This window comes from Zingiber officinale, chromosome 7B (assembly GCF_018446385.1).
Source record: "Zingiber officinale cultivar Zhangliang chromosome 7B, Zo_v1.1, whole genome shotgun sequence".
Lineage (NCBI taxonomy): Eukaryota > Viridiplantae > Streptophyta > Magnoliopsida > Zingiberales > Zingiberaceae > Zingiber > Zingiber officinale.
The window spans coordinates 62285680-62304995 of NC_055999.1; the positions used below are offsets into that span (position 1 = coordinate 62285680).

Sequence of the window (19316 nt, forward strand, 5' to 3'; positions counted from 1 at the left end):
GTTTCTTCGAGTTTGTTACTGCACCACTATTATTACAATGAATTGTAATAATCTTTGGACAAACCAGAAATCATATCTAAGTCCATCTTGAGGTTATTAAGTCATTTAGCTTTTATGGCTACCTCAGAGGCTTGCCATATACTCAGCTTCTATGGTGGAGTCCAGAAAAACACCTATGCTTATCACTCTTCCATAGTTATGACTTTTCCTCCTAAAGTAAACACAAAACCCCGAGGTTGACTTATTATTGTCCCTATCTGATTGAAAGTCAAAATTCGTGCAACCCACAGGGACCAAATTAACTGCCTTGTAAGCTAGCATATAATCTCTAGTGCCTCTAAGGTACTTTAATATATGCTTTACTACAGTCCAATGTCCTTGTCTAGGATTACTTTGATATCTGTTAACTATGTCCTTGGCAAAATAGATTTCTGATCTCGTGTATAGCATACATTAGGCTGTCTAACTTTCGAAGCATAAAGAACTGCCTACATGTCCTCAATCTCCTTTGATGTCATCGGAGACATCTCTTTAGATAAAGACACTCCATGCTTAAAAGGTAGAAAACCTTTCTTGGAGTTTTGCATGCTAAAACGAGCTTGTTATATAAAGCTTGAGATAAGCACAACATTCTTTTCTTGCGAACCTTGTTCCCAAGAATATGTGCTTATTTTCCTAAGTCCTTTATAACGAATTGCTTGGACAACCATACCCTTACTTCCGATAACACCTTGATATTGTTTCCAACTATCAAAAATGTAATCTACGTATAGTACAAGAAATACCACCACGTTTCCATCACACCTTTTGTATACACAAGACTTATCCGGTTACTAAATAAATCCATAGGTCTGGATAACTTTGATAAACCGGATGTTCCAAGACCTTTGAAGCTTTGTCTCAGTCCATAGACTGATTGAGCTTGCACACAAGATGCTCTTAGCCCTTTGCAATGAACCATTCTGGTTGCTTTATATGGATGCTTTCTTCAAGTCTTTCATTAAGGAATGCTGTCTTGACATCCACTTGCCAAATAGATAAAAGAATCCAGATAGATTTAAGCATGGCTACCAATGAAAAAGTTTCCTTTTTCATCAAGCCTTGCTTTGAAAGTTTCTACCTTCCTGTCTATCCCTCTTTTCCTATTATAGACCTTTTTATACCCAAAGACTTTTACACCATTTGGTGGTTCTACAAGCTTCCAGATTTTATTAGAATACATATATTCTAATTCTGTTATTCATTACTCTTTGCCAAGATGCTGCATCTTTATCTTGGAGTGCTTCGTCATATGTCCGGAGATCAGATTCATGTCCTCCAGGGATCGAGTCCAAAAACTCTCCCAAAACATGAATCTTTTTAGGTTGCCTAACAACACTCTCACTACGACGAGACACTTTCTGTAATTGTGTATCATTTGTGATACGTGTTGCAGTTTCTTGTGATATTTCATCTTGTACAGTTGGTACTAGGTTAGACATGTCCTTTATTACTTCCTTAAGAATAAATTTACTTATGGACACGTGATTTATTACATAGTCTTTTTCTAAAAATCGGTCATTGATGCTAACAATGACTTTCTGATTTTTAAGACTATAATCCTACTTTCATTTCTCTAGGATAACCCACAAACAAGTGAATTCCTGTCCAACTTATCATTATCTCTCTTCAGCATATGTGCTGGACTACCTGAATCCAAATATGCTTCAAAATAGGCTTACGCTTATTCAGCAATTCTATATGAGTAGAGAGTTCTGACTTTGGAAGGTACTATATTCACTTCCGTTTCCAGAGTATATCCTTAAAATGAATTTGGTAATAACTCTTCATCAATCTACTTATTTCCATAAGAGTCCTATACCTTCCTTTTTTTACACCATTCTGTTGGGGTGTACCAGGTGCAGTTAGTTGGGATTGAATCCCTACTTCTGATAAGTGACTCCTAAATTCTCCCAAGAGGTACTTGCCACTACGATCTCACCGTAGTATCTTGATACTTTTACTTTGACGTTTCTCCGCATCAGCCTTGTACTCTTTGAACTAATCAAAGCACTTAGTCTTGCGGCACATTAAGTAAATGTATTTGTATCTTGAATAGTTGTCTATAAAATAGATGAAATATTCGATACTACCTCTTGTCTGGATAGTCATAGGATCACACAAATCAGAATGAAACAATTCCAACATATCTTTGGCTCCATACCCCTTAGACTTAAAAGCTTCTTGGTTATTTTTCCTTCCAAGTAAGACTCGCGGGTTGGAAAGATTTCCACTACCAATGAACCCAAAAGTTCAACAGCTACCAATGAATCCTACTCAAGTTAATATAACCTAGCCTTAGATGCCAAAGATATAATTGGTTCATTTCCGAAGGTTGCTTTCTCTTAAAGTTAGAAGATGTGTTATAATTTCCATTTATTGCATCGTGGGAGTTATTGGATTATAAATTGTCAACCAACATACCAGAATAGATAACTTCTCTATTTTTCTTGATACATCTTTGTTATCAAAATAGACACAATATCTATTCTATAATAGTTTAGAAACTGAAATCAGGTTCTTTCTAAACTTAGTACGTAAAGACAATTTCTAATAATCCATATTTTATTCCTATTAAAGGATAAACATCTCTCACTGCAACAGCTGCCACTTTTACAGCAGTGCCCATGTGGACGGTGTTTTTATTTTCATTTAGTTGTCGGGTTTCCTGGAACCCTGCAATGAATTGCGAACATGATTAATGGCATCTGTATCTACACTCCAAGTTCTGGTAGATAACACCACTAAACATATTTCAACTAATGAATACACCTATATTGTTCTTTAGTTCTAAAAAGACAGACTACCTTAATGTCCAAGTCCTATTTCCAATTTTTACAATCGGGACTACTAAGTCTTTTCTATAATATAACAGCTAGGGAATTGACAAACATTTTAAATCCTAAGAATCACAAAAATATTTGGTCAAGATCAATTCCTTAAAATCCCCATGAATTTTGTATGCCACGATAGTGTGGACGTATACAAAATCAAAGAAGAGATTTTATCCATTAATTTTATTATCTCATCAACTTTACTTTATGACGAATAAAATTAATAGTTGATCTTTCTTTGATCAAATATTTGGTCAAAACTTTTGAATTTAAAATAACATTGATTCCTCAAACAATATTATTTAAATTCTCTAACACCTCAAACACCGTGAATTTTGCATGCCACGATAGTGCGGACGTATACAAAATTAAACATTTGTAAGAGGAGGGGTTTACCCATTAATTATCTTGTCAATAAATCTTTATGACAAATAAAATTACCTCAAACATCGTGAATTTTGTGTGCCACGATAGTGTGGACGTATACAAAATCAAACATTTGTAAGAGGGGTTTTTAATTTTATTATCTTGTCAACTTATTTATTTGACAAATCAATAGTTGATTTTCTTCGGTCACACAAATAATAGCAGTGACTCCGATGAGGAGGATACTATTAGACGTGCCTAAGTGTATACCATTACTTGACACTAAGTCCGTTAATAAGATTGTGTCCCTTCCGATGGGGAAGATCACACGCTCTTAATTAACTTCCTATAGTCATCCAAAATGGAAGTTTAAGCTAGTGATCCGCAAACAAGCTCATCCGATATGGAGGAAGGCACTCAGAGCCAACGCGCAAGCTTGTTGCATCACTTATAAACCAGTAATGGAGACCGTGGAATTTATTTAAAAATAAATCCCTCTCCCACTTAGTTATTTAAAGTGAGGAATTTTGACTATGCTAGCCTACTTAGCATGCATACTAACAAACACACACAACACAACATAAAAAGCAATGAATAGAAAAACTAATTTTCAACTATTATGGCTTTTATCTATTGTTGTCCTCCGTGTGTCGCCAACCCTAGTTGCTGCCATCTTTGGCTACCGCCACCGGGTCTAGTTGTCGCATCCATCTTGCTCCTTGTTCCGCTGCGCCTTTGATCCTCAAAAGGTTCCACGCCTTGCAAGATTCGATCCGCGACATAAATAGAATTTTACATTTTTCGATCATATATTCCTCGAAGGAATGTACATGTAAACTAGATCAAACATAAAATAAAATTTACATCCATCGATCCTATATTCCATAAAAGGAATGTACATGTAACTAGATAAAAAAATAAAATCCTAATAAAACTAAATACAGCTCCTGCTGTATTTTATAATACAATCATGCGCACACAATAAAATGCCCTTGACATGTCCAAGGGTCCAATCACACACATAATAACTATAAGCCATAATAGTTGGATCCTGCATCCACAAAGTTAGCACATCCTACTATTAACCTGCCTAAATTATGTATGACATGTGCATAATTAAACTAATACCAAATACACAGAGGCAAAACCCTAGCTCTGATACTAATTATTGGTTGCTACTCGGAAAACCTAATGGTTCCACTGTACAAAAATTTTGTACAAAGGTCTGAACCTTTTCTTATATACCATGTGTTCTTTTAAATTAAACTTGGATTACCTGCAGAACTTAACACGTTTGATCCAAAGTTTAATCTATTTGTTCTTTTAGGTTTAGACTCGGATCTCCTGCGGAACTTAACACGTTCGATCCAAATCACCTAGGTTATTAATTTCATTAAATATTAATTTCCAAAATTGGCTTCCAGTACTGATGTGGCGAGGCACATGACCTTCTTGGATATGGGAACAACCACCACCGACTAGACAAAGCCTTTTAAGGAAAGTTAATATTTAATTTCCTTAAATAACTTTAGGTCAACCGAAAAGAACAATCAAATCACAAGGAAAAGAAAAAAATAAAAGAATATAACATCGAAAACAAATTCGAAATACTAGAATCGCATGCCTCTTGTATTTGGTATTATTTCTAAAAATAACTAGTATGATGCGGAAAGGAAAAATACTAGTTATACCTTTTAGAAAGACCTCTTGATCTTCTACCGTATTCCTCTTCTAACCTCGGACGTTGTGTGGACAACGATCTTTCGAGATGAGAACCACCAAGCACCTTCTTCTTCCTTACGAGTTTCGGCCATCAAAACTTCTCCTAGGATGAAGAGGTTCGGCCACCACCACCATGCTCCAAGGGATGCTAGAAACAAAACTTTCTTTCTCTCCTTCTTCTTCTTCTTCTCTAAACTTGATCCGGCCACCATATGAATCTCCACAAGAAGGATGAGGTTCGGCCATCAAAGAGAAGAGAGGAGGAGAGGATGGCCGGCCACACCAAGGAAGAAAAAGAGGGAGAAAATAGAATAGAGTTGTTCACTATGAAGCCTTCTCTACCCTCTCTTTTATAATCCTTGGTCTTGGCAAATAAGGAAAATTTAATAAAAACTTCCTTAATTCTTTTGCCATTGAAAAGGAAAATTTATTTAATTAAAAATAATTTTTCTTTTCAATTTACAATGGCCGACCACACCATAAAATTTCCAAGCAAATAAAATTTTAAACACAAATTAAAACTTCCTTATTTGCTTCCGGAAATTTATAAAAAATTTCTCCAATAATTTTTCCCTTCATGATTGGTTAATAAAAAGGAAATTTTATAAATTAAAATCTTTCTTTTAACATGTGGATAAAAAGAAAGTTATCTCTAAAAATTAAAATCTCTTTTAATCTACAAATAAGGAAAGATATTAAATCTTTTCTTAATCTTTTGTAGAAACTAATAAAAGAGAATTTTTAAATTTTAAACTTTCTTTTAAATAATAAACATGATTAATAGGAAAGTTTTTACCAAAATTAAAATCAACCTTTTAATCTACAAATAAGGAAAGAGATTTAGCTCTTCTCTTAATCTTTTGTAGAATCTTAAAAAAGGAAAGATTTAAATTTTTAAACTCTCTTTTAAATCATGTTATCCACATAAGAAAAAAATTTTAAAATTAAAATTCCTTTTTATTTTAATAGGGTCGGCCACCTAAGCTTGAGTTCAAGCTAGGGCTAGCCACATGAATTCACCCATGAACCAAACCATGGCTGGCCCTAGCTTGGTCTCCAAGCTAGCTTGGCCGGCCCCTATAGGATGAGTAAGAAGGTGAGTATGTGGTGGGTATAAATCTCTATATACAAGAGGCTACGATAGGGACCGAGAGGATAAATTGGTTTTGGTCTCCCGATGAAATTAAGCATCCCGTGTTCGGCCCGAACACACAACTTAACTTCATCAATAATAATTCATTCCACTAAAGAATTATTATTGAACTACCGCACCAATCCCAAATTATATTTTTGGGCTCCTTCTTATTATGAGTGTGTTAGTCTCCCTGTGTTTAAGATGCCGAATGTCTACTAATTAAGTGAGTTACTGACAACTCATTTAATTAATATCTTAGTCCAAGAGTAGTACCACTCAACCTCATCGTCATGTCGGACTAAGTCCACCTGCAGGGTTTAACATGACAATCCTTATGAGCTCCTCTTGAGGACATTCTCAATCTAGATTACTAGGACACAGTTTCCTTCTATAATCAACAACACACACTATAAGTGATATCATTTCCCAACTTATCGGACTTATTGATTTATCGAACTAAATTTCACCCATTGATAAATTAAAGAAATAAATATCAAATATATGTGCTTGTTATTATATTGGGATTAAGAGCACACACTTCCATAATAACTGAAGTCTTTGTTCCTTTATAAAGTCAGTATAAAAGAAACAACCTCTAATGGTCCTACTCAATACACTCTAAGTGTACTAGTGTAATTATATAGTTAAGATAAACTAATACCTAATTACACTACGACCTTCCAATGGTTTGTTCCTTTCCATCTTGGTCGTGAGCTACTGTTTATAATTTATAAGGTACTGATAACATGATCTTCTGTGTGTGACACCACACACCATGTTATCTACAATATTAATTGAACAACTACATTTATCATAAATATAGACATTTGACCAATGTGATTCTTATTTCTAGATAAATGTTTATACCAAAAGCTAGGCTTTTAGTATACATTCTAACAGATGTGACAGTCAACAGTCAGGAGGACGTGACAGTCAGCAGTTAGGGAAAGAAGAGAAGACCGTATGGTGTCATCAGACGCATGATGCCCGGTTGAGTGCTTACATATCAAGATGCCAAATCTAAATTAGGATGTGGAATCGGGGTGATACCTGACCTGCTCCGATTGGTTGAGTTTTCATAGCTCGGTTATATTCAGGCCTGGTTCTCTTAGTAGACTAACTCCCGGTCAACTTTTGAGCGATCTCACCACATCTCTCCCTGCCTCTCAAGACTTACGCCAGGTGTTATACCTAACAGATCATCTCAAGCTGCCCCTAGTCATATCTGGGCGAGACAAAAGGCGCTACGAAACAACACGGTCAGGGAATCGTAACCGCCTGTTAGAGAATAACTGTTGTATGTCAGAGAGTATTCCAATGGTATGCGGTCATCTGCGAATGGAACTTTCTTCCAGTCCACAAGAGGTTGCCACGCGTCCTCCATCACTAGACATGTTCTGACACCCGACATTCTCTGACATCGGTCAGGCTCCAGAGGTAAGCACTGTCATATAGAAAGGGAGGTCCTCTCCCTTGAGCAGGTACGTTGTCTCACACACTCGCACTTGTTTTCTACTTTGCTTTCTCCTTCGTACACTGTTCTTCTGGAGAAAAAGTACATGACTTAAGCGTCGGAGGACCTACTCCTGGAATTTTTTTTTCCTAGTTTCTAACTTCTAACGTTCCATGTGCTTATCTGAGTCCGCGCAGAACTCAAGTACCGCTGACTTAATTACTACTGTCCGTCAACGCCACGTGGGGGTCCGTTCTCTGGGGCACATATGATAAGAGTGTCATAGTCACCTCTCCGTCAACACCAATGATAGCTTATCCGATTTTCGTTTGACTTAGATTCTGAACATGATCATTTACCATTCATAACACAAATAAAATAAAGCAAGGCGAATCATTATATATTTAAAATTAAATTTCTTTATGATTACTCAACGGATTAACGGGATATCGATCTCATTCGAAAGCTACTTTCCACATCTACAGCTTGGCGAAAATCTCTTGCATATTCAGCCACTCAATCTCGAGTAATTCGCTTCGAAAATGAGAAGAGAAGCACACATAAAGCTAACCCACCATTTTCAGTCTCCCTGTTCAAAGCCTCATTAGTGCATCCTAATCTCTCAACCAGTGGGCCAATGTCTACCGTTGATGTGATTTTGATCCAAGGGTACGACATTAAGCTGAGGAGGTTGTAGCGATCCGCGTGCGGATGGGCAGACCAATAGGATTGCAGCAGGTTCCGCTTCGCCGGTATTTAAATCCTCCCAACCGTCGGATTATTCGCTGTCTTCGATTCGTTTTGTTTCTTTCGTGCTTTGTTTGATTTTTGTAAGTCCTAGCGATGCAAGCGATAGACGAGCCGCTTGCGGCGACTGAAACGACCAACGTCGGCGATCCCGCTCCGGTGCAATCCGTAGCTAAGTTGGTCGCTGCCGTCGCCAAGGTGAAGAAGACGAAGGCGCCTTCGTCCAAGGCTAAGAAGCCATCTGCCCACCCTCCGTATGCCAAGGTGAGGATTCTGATCATCTCGTGTTCTTTGATTTGTTTGTGAATCCTATGTTTTCTTCATGGATCTGAATTTCGACTTCGTTTTGTTGGCGTTTAGATGATCAAGGAAGCGATCTCGACCCTGAAGGAAAGGACGGGATCGAGCCCTTATGCGATCGCCAAGTTCATGGAGGATAAGCACAAGGCGCATTTGCCGTTCAACTTCCGGAAGAATCTCCTCCTCTAGATAAAGAAGCTCGCCGCCTCCGGCAAGCTCAATAAGGTGAAGGGCTCCTACAAGCTTTCCTCTGGCAAGGTCGCTGCGAAAGCCATCTCAAAGAAACCCGCCGCATCCAAGTCGATGGCTACGGCTAAGTCAAAGCCCAAGTCGACCGTCGCCAAGGCAAAGCCTGTGGCACCTTCCTCGAAGCTCAAGGCCAAGACTGTTGCCAAAACAAAATCGATGTCCTCTTCGGCGGCAAAGTTGAAACCGGCCTCGGCGAAGTCAGCATCAAAGAGGAAAACGCCAGCGAAGCCGAAGCCGAAATCAGCCGCTCGGCCTGCGAAGGCAGCCAAGACGTTCGCAAAGGACGCTCCGGCGAAGTCCACCGCCGTTTCACGGAAAACTGCCGTCAAGAAGCCCAAGTCTGTTACTACGCCAGCGGAGAAGTGATCAGTTTTTTTTTTGATGAAATTGTTTCGTAGCTGACTTGTTAATGTAAAAAGAGTGCTGCCGTGTGGACAGTGGCGGCATTGTCTCTGTCTGTGTTGGGTAAATAAATAGTTATAAATGTTTTTTCAGCCTTTAATGTTTTCCCTATCCTTAATATTGTTTGGCATTTTTTTAATAGGCGTTATTTTACGTTAAATTTAGAAGTATAGAATATTTATATCTAGCCTTTTCGTGTTTAAAGATCTGAAATTTGATGATTAATAAAACTTCTTTTTTTGGGTGTTTATTGTAAATAAAAAATCTAGGCCCGAGCAATGCCCTATCAGAACTCGTTACAACTGATAACAAAAGTATGAAAGCCAATTGCTGCTTTTTATTATTATAAATTGAGAAAGAATGATATTGAGGATTATAAATTCCGTTTCACCGTATATTATGTTCCACCGCATAAGGTAAACAGTGGAAATGTATCCTGAGGATGGTTTGTGAATTAAACCAGTCCAGAAAGGAAAATGCTCTCTTCTTAGGCATTTGGTATTCTACACCAAGTTAACCTTCCTCCCAGGCGATGTCGTCGTCATCGCCACCATTGTCGTCATCAGACGCATCAGCTTCGGCATTCAAATCGGCAAGCTTGTAAGACTGGCTTGAATTGCCTGCAATATCATTTAGAAAGAATCATTAGACATATTAGATGACAAGATTATGAACCCTATATCTATCGAGCCCTGTCAATGCCAGGGGTCACCTATCTGGGATTTCGGCTACATGAATTCTATAGTAACAAAGATACTGATGATAGCCTAGGTTTGCAATAATGTCAAGATTAATTTTCATGAGTTTTTTTTTTACATTCTCCTGGATGTTGGGATCTGATGTAAATCATAGTAACAACAAATCTTCTCTACGATTTGGGAATTGACTACACGAACCCTAAACCTTATCAAACCATCGAGCTCAATGCATTGTATGATGGCCTAGCCTTACAATAACTATGTTGTCTTTCCGGTAGACTACATATTTTATATCATACTGGCGCAAAACACCATCAAAAACGTAAACCATACAATTTCGACCTCCTACCCAACATTCTATCCCTATGAAGACATATATTACAAACTAGAATGGAAATTGGCAAGCAATGCCTAATGCCTAGTATCAATAATAAGTGAACTGGGATGGAACGTTTTAGGGTAATTTAGAGGTGGTTTATCTTGATCATACAACTCGCATATCCAACCAACTATTGCATATTTATCATGGGCAGATTGAGTGGGCCTGGCACACCTCATAACTTGACAAATCAGGTTTATAGACCTTATTGAAGCCCCGGATGGATTGACCTAATCATCTGCTAAATGTTCCAAATTTGATCAAAAATGGAAAAACCTCAAGCACCAGGATTTCAACTAAAACCAGAAAGAAGATGAAAGAAAAACTCTGTAAAATCCAAAGGCCGATTCATACCAGTACCAGCTGCACTCTCCCATTCAATATCCTCATCATCTTCGCGTTTTGATTTCATGCCAACACGTCGATCAACAGGTTCTTCAGCAGCACTTGTCGAAAGTTCTGTTTGTTGTTGAATTCTTCTAGAGGCCTCTTCTTCTTCTTGCCTCTTCACTAAAGCAGCATAATATGCCTTCAGATATTCATCCTGTAAAATATAAGCAACAAGAATATGCAAATTTTTTATTCCACAAAATCAATCACTATATCCACATAATTTTCAATTTATCAAGTCTCAGACTAACCTGTAAACTCTTCTCATTGTCTCGATCTGCACTTGGTTTCTTGTCATCCACACTTGACTTCTTGTCATCAGAATTGTGCTCAACATTGGGTTCAGGCATAATCCCTCTGCGTTGCTCTATTGTAAGATTCATTCCTTGTTTGATCATCCAGGGAGGTATAACTTTCAATGCTGTGGGTTTTATATCAGGCTCGGTTTCTTCCTTGGCCTCAACACCAGATAAAGCAACTTCAATCTGCAAGTTTACCAAAGCAAAAGCTAAATACAAGAGTTAATGTTCTCATCACCATCATCATCAAGCAGTGTTTGCCCCAACCATTTTGAATTGATTAGATCCCTTAACTGAACTCTATACAAGATAATATCTGTACAAATATTTAAATAGATCAGTTCTTATTACATTGGTTAATTTTTCTTTGATCACCCTTCATCACACATCGTCCTAGCTAATAGAATCAATGTTTCTACTCTAATATCTATTAATTGTCTTTGAACATATTATACTTTTTGACCTATTTTCTCTCAATAGGGTTTGACTGTTTCTGAGTGACATGATTTTAGTTATCAAATATACGGATGGTTAGATTTTTCTTTTATCTTTTTCAGTCAAAACAATGATTGAAAGTGCAAGATGGCATACACTTGTCTCGCCAAGGAATGGCATTGGTGTGCCACCGTAACCTTGCCCCTGGATATTTTTTGAATCACTAGCATTAGAATCGCCGTTAGCTTGAGATGCAGCACGTGCTCTTGCTTCCCATGCTTGCAATGTTCCAAACTCAGGAGCAGGCAAATCTTTCACCCTATCAAGCTGCGCTATTAAAGGCTTGAGCTGATCCTGCATATGTACAAAAGTAACAAGTGAACAAAACTACTTAGAGGCCACATGATTTTTCACCTAAACTATCTTCCTTCAAGTTGGTTGGACCCTTGCAAAGGCACACAAGCAAATCTCTTCCTTTAGCACACGAGTATAATGGAGCTCAAATAAATAAATATATAGAGAGAAGGGCTTGTATGACAAAATACTGAAATTCTAATAAGAAAACAACCTCATCTGAAAAAAGAATTAATATGAAAATGCCAAGTGTGTAATTAATCATTCTGTAAAGGAGATATAAATTTTAATAGAATGATGTCTAATAACATATGGCGTAAACGTAATGACTTGACAATATGCAGTTTTGCATGAATCTAATACATGGTTCCATGAGCGAAATATGCCCTAATCATTGAAATAACAGAATATGCATAGGAACTGAAAGTTATGCAAAAGGAATCTTAGTAAGTACAGCTGGTTCTTTGAATAATACATTAATACTGCTAGTTGAACTAATGCTAGAACAAACCAGCCCTATGACAAAGTGATGATTGAAAAGAGGGCAAACAGATCAAGACTGAACTAAGAAATATAGGTGATTTATGCCAACAAACAACACTAACAAAAACATAAAAATAAAAGGCACTAGTAGAAGTTAGTAAATCTGAATATTTTAAGGAAGAAAAGTGAACTCATAGGCATTTCATAGTTTCTTTTGAACTATGTAAACTCATAAGCATAATGACACATAGTATAGAGAACTTAACTCATAAATTATTATGCTGGTAATTAGGCAATCCAAGAAAAACCAAAATGAATACATTCAAATATGTAAAAGAAAATTCATCATAAAACTTACACATGCTAGCATATGCAAGAAAATGATGATTAACTTTACACATGATCATTAACACAAATATTACTTAATGTGAAGCTACCTCCATTTTCTGATACATGTCTTTTAACTTTTCATGCCTCCTCTTCCTAGCATTATCATCCCCATCACCAAGTTGCTCAGCAGCCAGCTTCTCGCTCTCAGCAACAAGTTCACCATTGCAATTTTCACAGTGAAAATACTCGTCTTCCATACTCACAAGTTGTAGTGCATCAAAAGCAGAATACCTGAACAATCATCATGCCTCAGTATCACAAATGCATCAAGTTAGAAAAATACAAATTATGAGAGATTTCAAGGAACCTTCTTCCACAGTTAGGGCAAATGTACTCCTGAATGGTATTTCTGCTGTCCAATTCATCCTTTAATTTCTTTTTCATTCGATGCATTCGGTATCTAACAACATCAAGAATCTGCAATAATGAATTTTACCATTTACATAAAAAAGGGAAACTTTATGGCCCGTAAAAATAATTCTCTGACAACATGCATCAAAAACTCCCTTTCCATTCTTAAACTATGCTCCAGAAGTAATCCCATACATGATTAACAGATTAGATGATAAGCAAATTAACCTGTGCATAATCTAAACAGCAGTACGAATGCATATGCATTTTCATCTTCTCCTCTCCCTCTTTAGTAGTTTGTTGAGTATCACGAGTAGCAGCAATTGCAGCATTAAAATTTTTTGCACCTTTAGCACTCTGGCCAGATAACAAGATTATTACATTGAAAAGATGAGACATTAAGAACACCACAAAATCATAAAGGTCTAAGAAAAGTACAAACAGATTCTTGTTGAATGCAGAAAGTCAGGTGAATAACCAAAATCAAAGTCATGCAAAAAAAAAAATGTAAATATAACTCTAAATGTTTCCTTAGATGCAAGCACCAATTTGCACAAGTGGAACAAACCTTATAATGATAAAAACGAAAAACTAATAGACTAACTTACATCTACTGAAAATCAGGATAAAGGACAGGGTTATTATTTATAATCTTAAGCTAATCAAATGATCCTTACTAGTTAATGTTGTGCATGTTCCATACAAGTTTCTTGGGGCCTCTCATATATCACTTTCATCAATACTGTATTGGCTATTCAACATATGTTATGCAAAAGTAAGCCAGCCTACACATATTAGACCTCCTTGCATATATAGACTAAAAATTAGTGTAACCTTCTATAAACATAATGATACATAGAGAGAAAATAATAGCAAAGGCTTAAGCAGGATAGCTATTTTAAGCTCTCTGACCAAAAACTTAAACTAGAGCTTTTGTTTTTATTGAATAATGAAACAGATCTAGTTGAAGGGAACAACTGATATTTTTCAAGCTAAGAACAGTGTATTTTTAAGATACATAAATGCATCCAAAATGACATCTAAGAGATTTCATTTAGCACATTAGAAGATGATTACTACTTGTTAATAAAATACATGTCTCAATAATAATATTGGATCCAGATAGACTAAAATGTAAGTCCAAATGGCCATAGGAAAAAAAGACTTAATCATTTTAGTAATGAAATTTTAAAAATAGAAAAGATAAATGTACAGGCCTATCTATTATGGGAAATTACTGGAGTATTATGAAGTAAGATATCAAAATGACCTCTTATAATGAAGGAATGATACTACTGTTGTCAGTGCAAAAGAGGCCATCTACCAACTTAGCACATGTCTATGTGGAAATAGGTTGTAGTTTATCTCAGGTTACTTTACTGATGCCTCAATTTGCACAAGATTTAAAGCATTATATATTCTTTATCTTAGAATTGGCATCAGGTATCCAAGCCTTCGGCTCAACTAATCCTAGGGTGACCGGCTTGGCCTCATAGAAGTTTTTCTCTATTTTAGAGAGTAGATATCATAATGAATGCTACCGGGATGGCGACATTAGCCTAGCAAGAAAAAGTCTAGCTGGAATTCAGAAATAACAATCATCCTTATGCGGTACATATGGTGATAAAATACTAGAAAGAGTATGAAACACCTTTAGATTTATATTCACTATTTTAAAATATTTAGAAAAATATATCATAAATGGATAACAGCTAGATGAAAATTGTGTTAGATGTTAGTGAGAACTCCATACAATGCAAATAAATTACACAGATTATTCAAATGACCAGCACAATACTAACCTCTTTTCGATGTACTCTAGTAATCAGCTTCTCTTCTTCAAAAAACCGTAAAGTACGGCGCAGTTGCTTGGAATGCAATTTCAAGGCTTTAGCCAAATCTTCTTCACGGACCCATTGACGCCTGATACAAAAAACCATGAACATGTGGATTTGGAAATGAAAATTCGAAAAAATTATCTCTTAATCAAATTAGAAGTGTTTAGGGGAAAAAAGAGACAGAAATCAGCTGCTACTTTTACCATGAATTAATAAATAGTTGCATTTGACTAAGGAACCTGTGATGTATAGGTTCCTATAGAACTTAATTTTTGAACTTTTAAATAAACTAAAACTAACTCAATTGTCGATCCAACTAGAGATTAAAATAGTTGTCAACCCTACGACTCCTTGAGTAACTAGTACTACTCACAGATAAAGGTTCAAACAATTGTACAAAACTTGTCACCTATGTCATGGCAACAATGTTAAATTGAATTTATAATTCAATAAAAACAAGACCATATCTCTTATAACCTAGTCTTTGTAACAAGTGGAGGCCATCCAATAAAAATTCTTATCTTTTGTTTCAAAGTCTCCATTCAAATCATACTTCGCTAGCAAGAAAACTTGTACCAATCAGTTTCAGTCTCAGGGGAAACAGAAAAAGTAAACAACGGCATCGTAACCTAGTTAGAGCATCAAGAACAATCACAGTCATCCCCCTGTTGTCGATCCTCCCAGGCTTAGACTGGCTTTCGCCCATAATGGATACATCATCATAGAAAGCACGCGCAGCGAGCTTAACCATCCTGGACAGCAAACAACCCATCACTACACAGAGAAGACGAATAGCAAAGGCAACTATAATGGATTCAAAATAAGCCAAATCCTGATGAGAAATGTGAGATTATGACACCGATCGATAGGGGAAATCGGAGGCGGCCAGATCTGCCGGAACAGACGCACCTGTTGAAGGGTTCCATGCTCATGGCGGTAGAAGGGCGGCGATCCACCGATCGAAGGAAGGGAGGACGACTGGGATTACAATCTCCGATGAAGGATGGAGAAGTGCTAGGGTTGACGGCGATGATTCGAGAAGCGGAAGAGGATGGAGAAGGAGTTTGTGATCCGAAGGCCGAAGCTGCTGCTGAAGAACTTGGAACCGCATTGAGAACGGCTGGTACGTCTTCGCTCTTATAGAAGGCGTGAACGTGGGCCGGGCCGAGTACTTGAGCCCACTCTACATTAAAAATTCTATTAAGGTAAAAAAAACAAACAAATTTTTTTTTTCTAAAATTAACTACAATATTTGATTGCGATATATATAAAATAGGGAAATTTTACACTACACCCCCTGTGACCTGCTGCGCGACGGGGCGATCACGTGGGGGCCAGTGTTCGAAGTTTCAATCAATACGGGTCTCGATAATCTCAGACTATCTTAATTTCAGGTTGTATTATAAGAAGCTGTTTTCACAAGTTACAGTAGCCATCAGAAGCATAAATATAACGAAATTAGACGTGGACATCTAAAGGAAGAAAACAAATAGAATGGATTAACTAAAACGATAAGGAATTCAGCCAAAACACAAAATCATGTCGTGAAAATGAAATGCTAATAATACAAAATTCTAAAATCTATATTCGCTATGATAACTTATCAACGACGGTCGACGGAGAATTATCGTTTGTTAAAGTATGTTTATTCTCTCCCAATAACAAACTCAAATAATATCATACCAGAAAAAAAAAATATTTTAACAGATAATCAAAAAATCTAAGATTTAAATTTTAATTGTGATATATTACAAGAATTTTCTCTCCAATAAAAAATAAGTCTAGGAATTAATGTTGACTGTCGAAATTAAAATTATCCATTTTAATTAAAGTTTAAAATTCGAATAATGATATTTTTGAAATGAAAAATAGATTGACAGCTATTTTTAAGATAAATAAAAAAAATAGTAGCCTTTTTAATTTGTCATTATATTATTATTATTAATATTGATATGGTGGGTCCTATAGGCTAGCCTTGTGTGAGGAGCTTCCACGCTGTTCGCTGTCTCCGAATTCACAATACAACGCGTCTTCTATGTTCTATCCTGCGTTTCCTTTGTCCTCTCTCGCCGCATCGTGGAATTTGGGAAGACGCGGAGGAAGAGGAGGAAAGGATCACCTCTCCCTCCGTCTTCAGCATCGTTGAATTCAAGGTCCCTCTCTCGTCGGAGGTACTAGAAGCTACTACTTCTTCCATTGCTAGATTTTACCAAATCTCTGTTTTTTTGGTTCGTTTTCCGTCTTTTTTCTGCATCGCATGATTCCGGCGCAATCTGTTCTTTCAATAGAAAAAAAAAAAATCTTGCTTTTAATTTTCTTACTACCATGAGTCCCATCTCGCTTATGAGGGTTGTTGCCCTGAAGTGCGGGATTTACTCGGTGAGACCAGTCAGGTAGATCGGTGAGGGATTTGTGGAACAGCGACGAGAATGAAGGAGATTCATTTCTGATCTTGTGTTTGGGCACTTGGTCGTATGGTCAATCGTTGAGATCCAATCTGTACAATTCCATACATTTATCTTTAGGTTGAATTACTCCATCTCTAGATGCATCGCGTGTGCCTTGTTTACATCCAAATGTAGTACTGTTCTTGTCAAGTGTGTGATTGGCAGTCAGCAGCACAAAAGCTCATACTCCAGTCTAATCTGAAACAGAGAAAGATGAACTGGTTCTGCTTTTGTCTCTCAAAATTCTCTTGTTGATCAATCTACAGGGGCCGTTTTGTTCATCTGCATGTTTTGTGAACTAGTTTTACTTGTCACAAAACATTGTTTGTTTTACTCGCAGTGTCTATCTGTGTAACTGCTATTGCATCATACTTTAGGTTTATGCAAATTTTCTACAAGATTTCTAATCCTCATTTCTAGCTAACATGCTCTTTAAATTCATCAGAACTCTTCATGTCAAACATGGATGCTGGTGAGAATTTGAACCAAACCGAGGCAAATGAGATGCCATCATCTGAACAAGAGGTGAGTGCCAAACATATATATATATATATATATATATATCTTTTATGTCTTGTTTTTCTGAAAATGTTATTAGGAACAAATGACTCTTTGCAGGAGGAAGTAATCAAGAAGAAGTATGGAGGAATTGTACCGAAGAAACCGCCACTCATCTCCAAGGCAAGTGATGATCTATTATGGTTAACATAGTTGATGATTCACTTCCATTCATTGAATTCCTAGAAACCAACATTTTTGGAGAGTAATGCAGGACCACGAACGAGCTTACTTTGATTCGGCAGACTGGGCTTTAGGGAAGGTATCATTATCATGTTCCATGCAATAGCTAAGAATGTTTGAATTTTCTTTCTATCATTTGACACGGTTTGTTTACTACTATAGCAGGGGGCTGAGAAGCCCAAAGGACCCCTTGAAGCACTCCGACCTAAGTTACAGGTATCGATCCTTAACCATGGTGTTGCTCCAATTGTCAAAAATTTTCACAATCATTCATATCTTAAGCAATGAAGGGGAGCCTTGGCGTAACTGTAAAATTACTATCATGTCGCGAAAACAGTCTCTTATAATGTAGGGTAATTCAATATACTCTTTCCCGGGGTCCCACATTGGTCTTGTAATGCAAAGTAAGGCTGCATGCATAGACTCTTCCTTAGGATCTCTTATTACCGGGAGTTTTGTGTACCAGGCTATCCATTATTCATATCTTAAGCTATATTTTCTTCCCCTTCGTAATTTACTGAATGATAGTTCTTCAGCAGTTGAGTCTATTCCAATGACCTAACCGTACTATTCCAAGAATGAATCAACGGGACTTAGCCCTTGCTTCTTATGGACAATATGCCTGTTTTACTATACATTTTTCTTCCTTTTTGATTTTGTCAGCCCACTCAGCAGCAAACACGGTCTCGTCGTTCAGCCTATGCATCTTCCGATAATAAAGGCGATGTAGACGACGGTGGAAATGCTACTGCTGAAGAGATGAATGAGGACATCGACAGCAGCGGCAGTCTTCACTAAAAAGATAAATTTCCTGGCTTAGTAGATACTACCATTCCATTTATCGCATTTCCAATGTCATGAATAAGAAATAAAAATAGTCTTCTTGTTCGTAAAGGGCGAAGAGCTCATTCCCTGATGTTATTTCAATTTTCGTCAAGCATGAAATGAAGAACTTTCCGAGTTCATGCCTCAACTTTCCCAGGTTCACAATTCTAATATTGTTATGGATATTAAACGTTCATTGTTGAAACCTTAAAGGAACTCGTGTAAGTTATTGGAATATCGATAAAGATTGGCGATATTGTTAGTGTATTGTATTTTGATCGCAACGTTAAATATTCAAGGCTGCTATTGTTTGAGCAGAGTTTGGATAATATACTCTGAGCTGAAATAATACAACTCAAACAAAAATAATTTTGGAAAATACTGATGGATCATGATTCATATTAATTTATTTACAACTCTACTACGTTCGAGTTTCATC

At 36.9% G+C, this 19316-nt stretch overlaps 2 protein-coding genes and 1 pseudogene across 4 annotated transcripts; 2 read left to right on the forward strand and 1 right to left on the reverse strand.

The window, feature by feature from the left end:
- The first annotated feature begins 8313 nt into the window (after positions 1-8313).
- On the forward strand, positions 8314-9347 carry LOC122005861 (annotated as a pseudogene).
- Positions 9348-9562: 215 nt separating this feature from the next.
- Positions 9563-15972, reverse strand: LOC122005857 (transcription initiation factor IIE subunit alpha-like). Of its 2 annotated transcripts, none has more exons than XM_042561087.1 (10): positions 15774-15972; positions 15494-15616; positions 14829-14949; positions 13255-13383; positions 12983-13092; positions 12723-12906; positions 11605-11802; positions 10966-11199; positions 10679-10868; positions 9563-9867 (listed from the first exon to the last, which is right to left on the reverse strand). In XM_042561087.1, the coding sequence occupies exons 1-10, from the start codon at positions 15794-15796 to the stop codon at positions 9761-9763; spliced, it is 1419 nt and encodes a 472-aa protein (XP_042417021.1). In that variant the 5' UTR covers positions 15797-15972; the 3' UTR covers positions 9563-9760. The 2 variants fall into 2 exon arrangements, with proteins under 2 accessions (XP_042417021.1, XP_042417022.1); XM_042561088.1 differs by having other exon boundaries at positions 15494-15638.
- Positions 15973-16867: 895 nt separating this feature from the next.
- Positions 16868-19025, forward strand: LOC122005865. Of its 2 annotated transcripts, none has more exons than XM_042561103.1 (6): positions 16868-17035; positions 17757-17836; positions 17930-17992; positions 18084-18131; positions 18218-18268; positions 18716-19025. In XM_042561103.1, exons 2-6 carry the CDS (start codon positions 17765-17767, stop codon positions 18848-18850), a joined length of 369 nt encoding a protein of 122 aa, XP_042417037.1. In that variant the 5' UTR covers positions 16868-17035; positions 17757-17764; the 3' UTR covers positions 18851-19025. The 2 variants fall into 2 exon arrangements, with proteins under 2 accessions (XP_042417037.1, XP_042417036.1); XM_042561102.1 differs by having other exon boundaries at positions 16870-17035; positions 18215-18268.
- Positions 19026-19316: the final 291 nt, after the last annotated feature.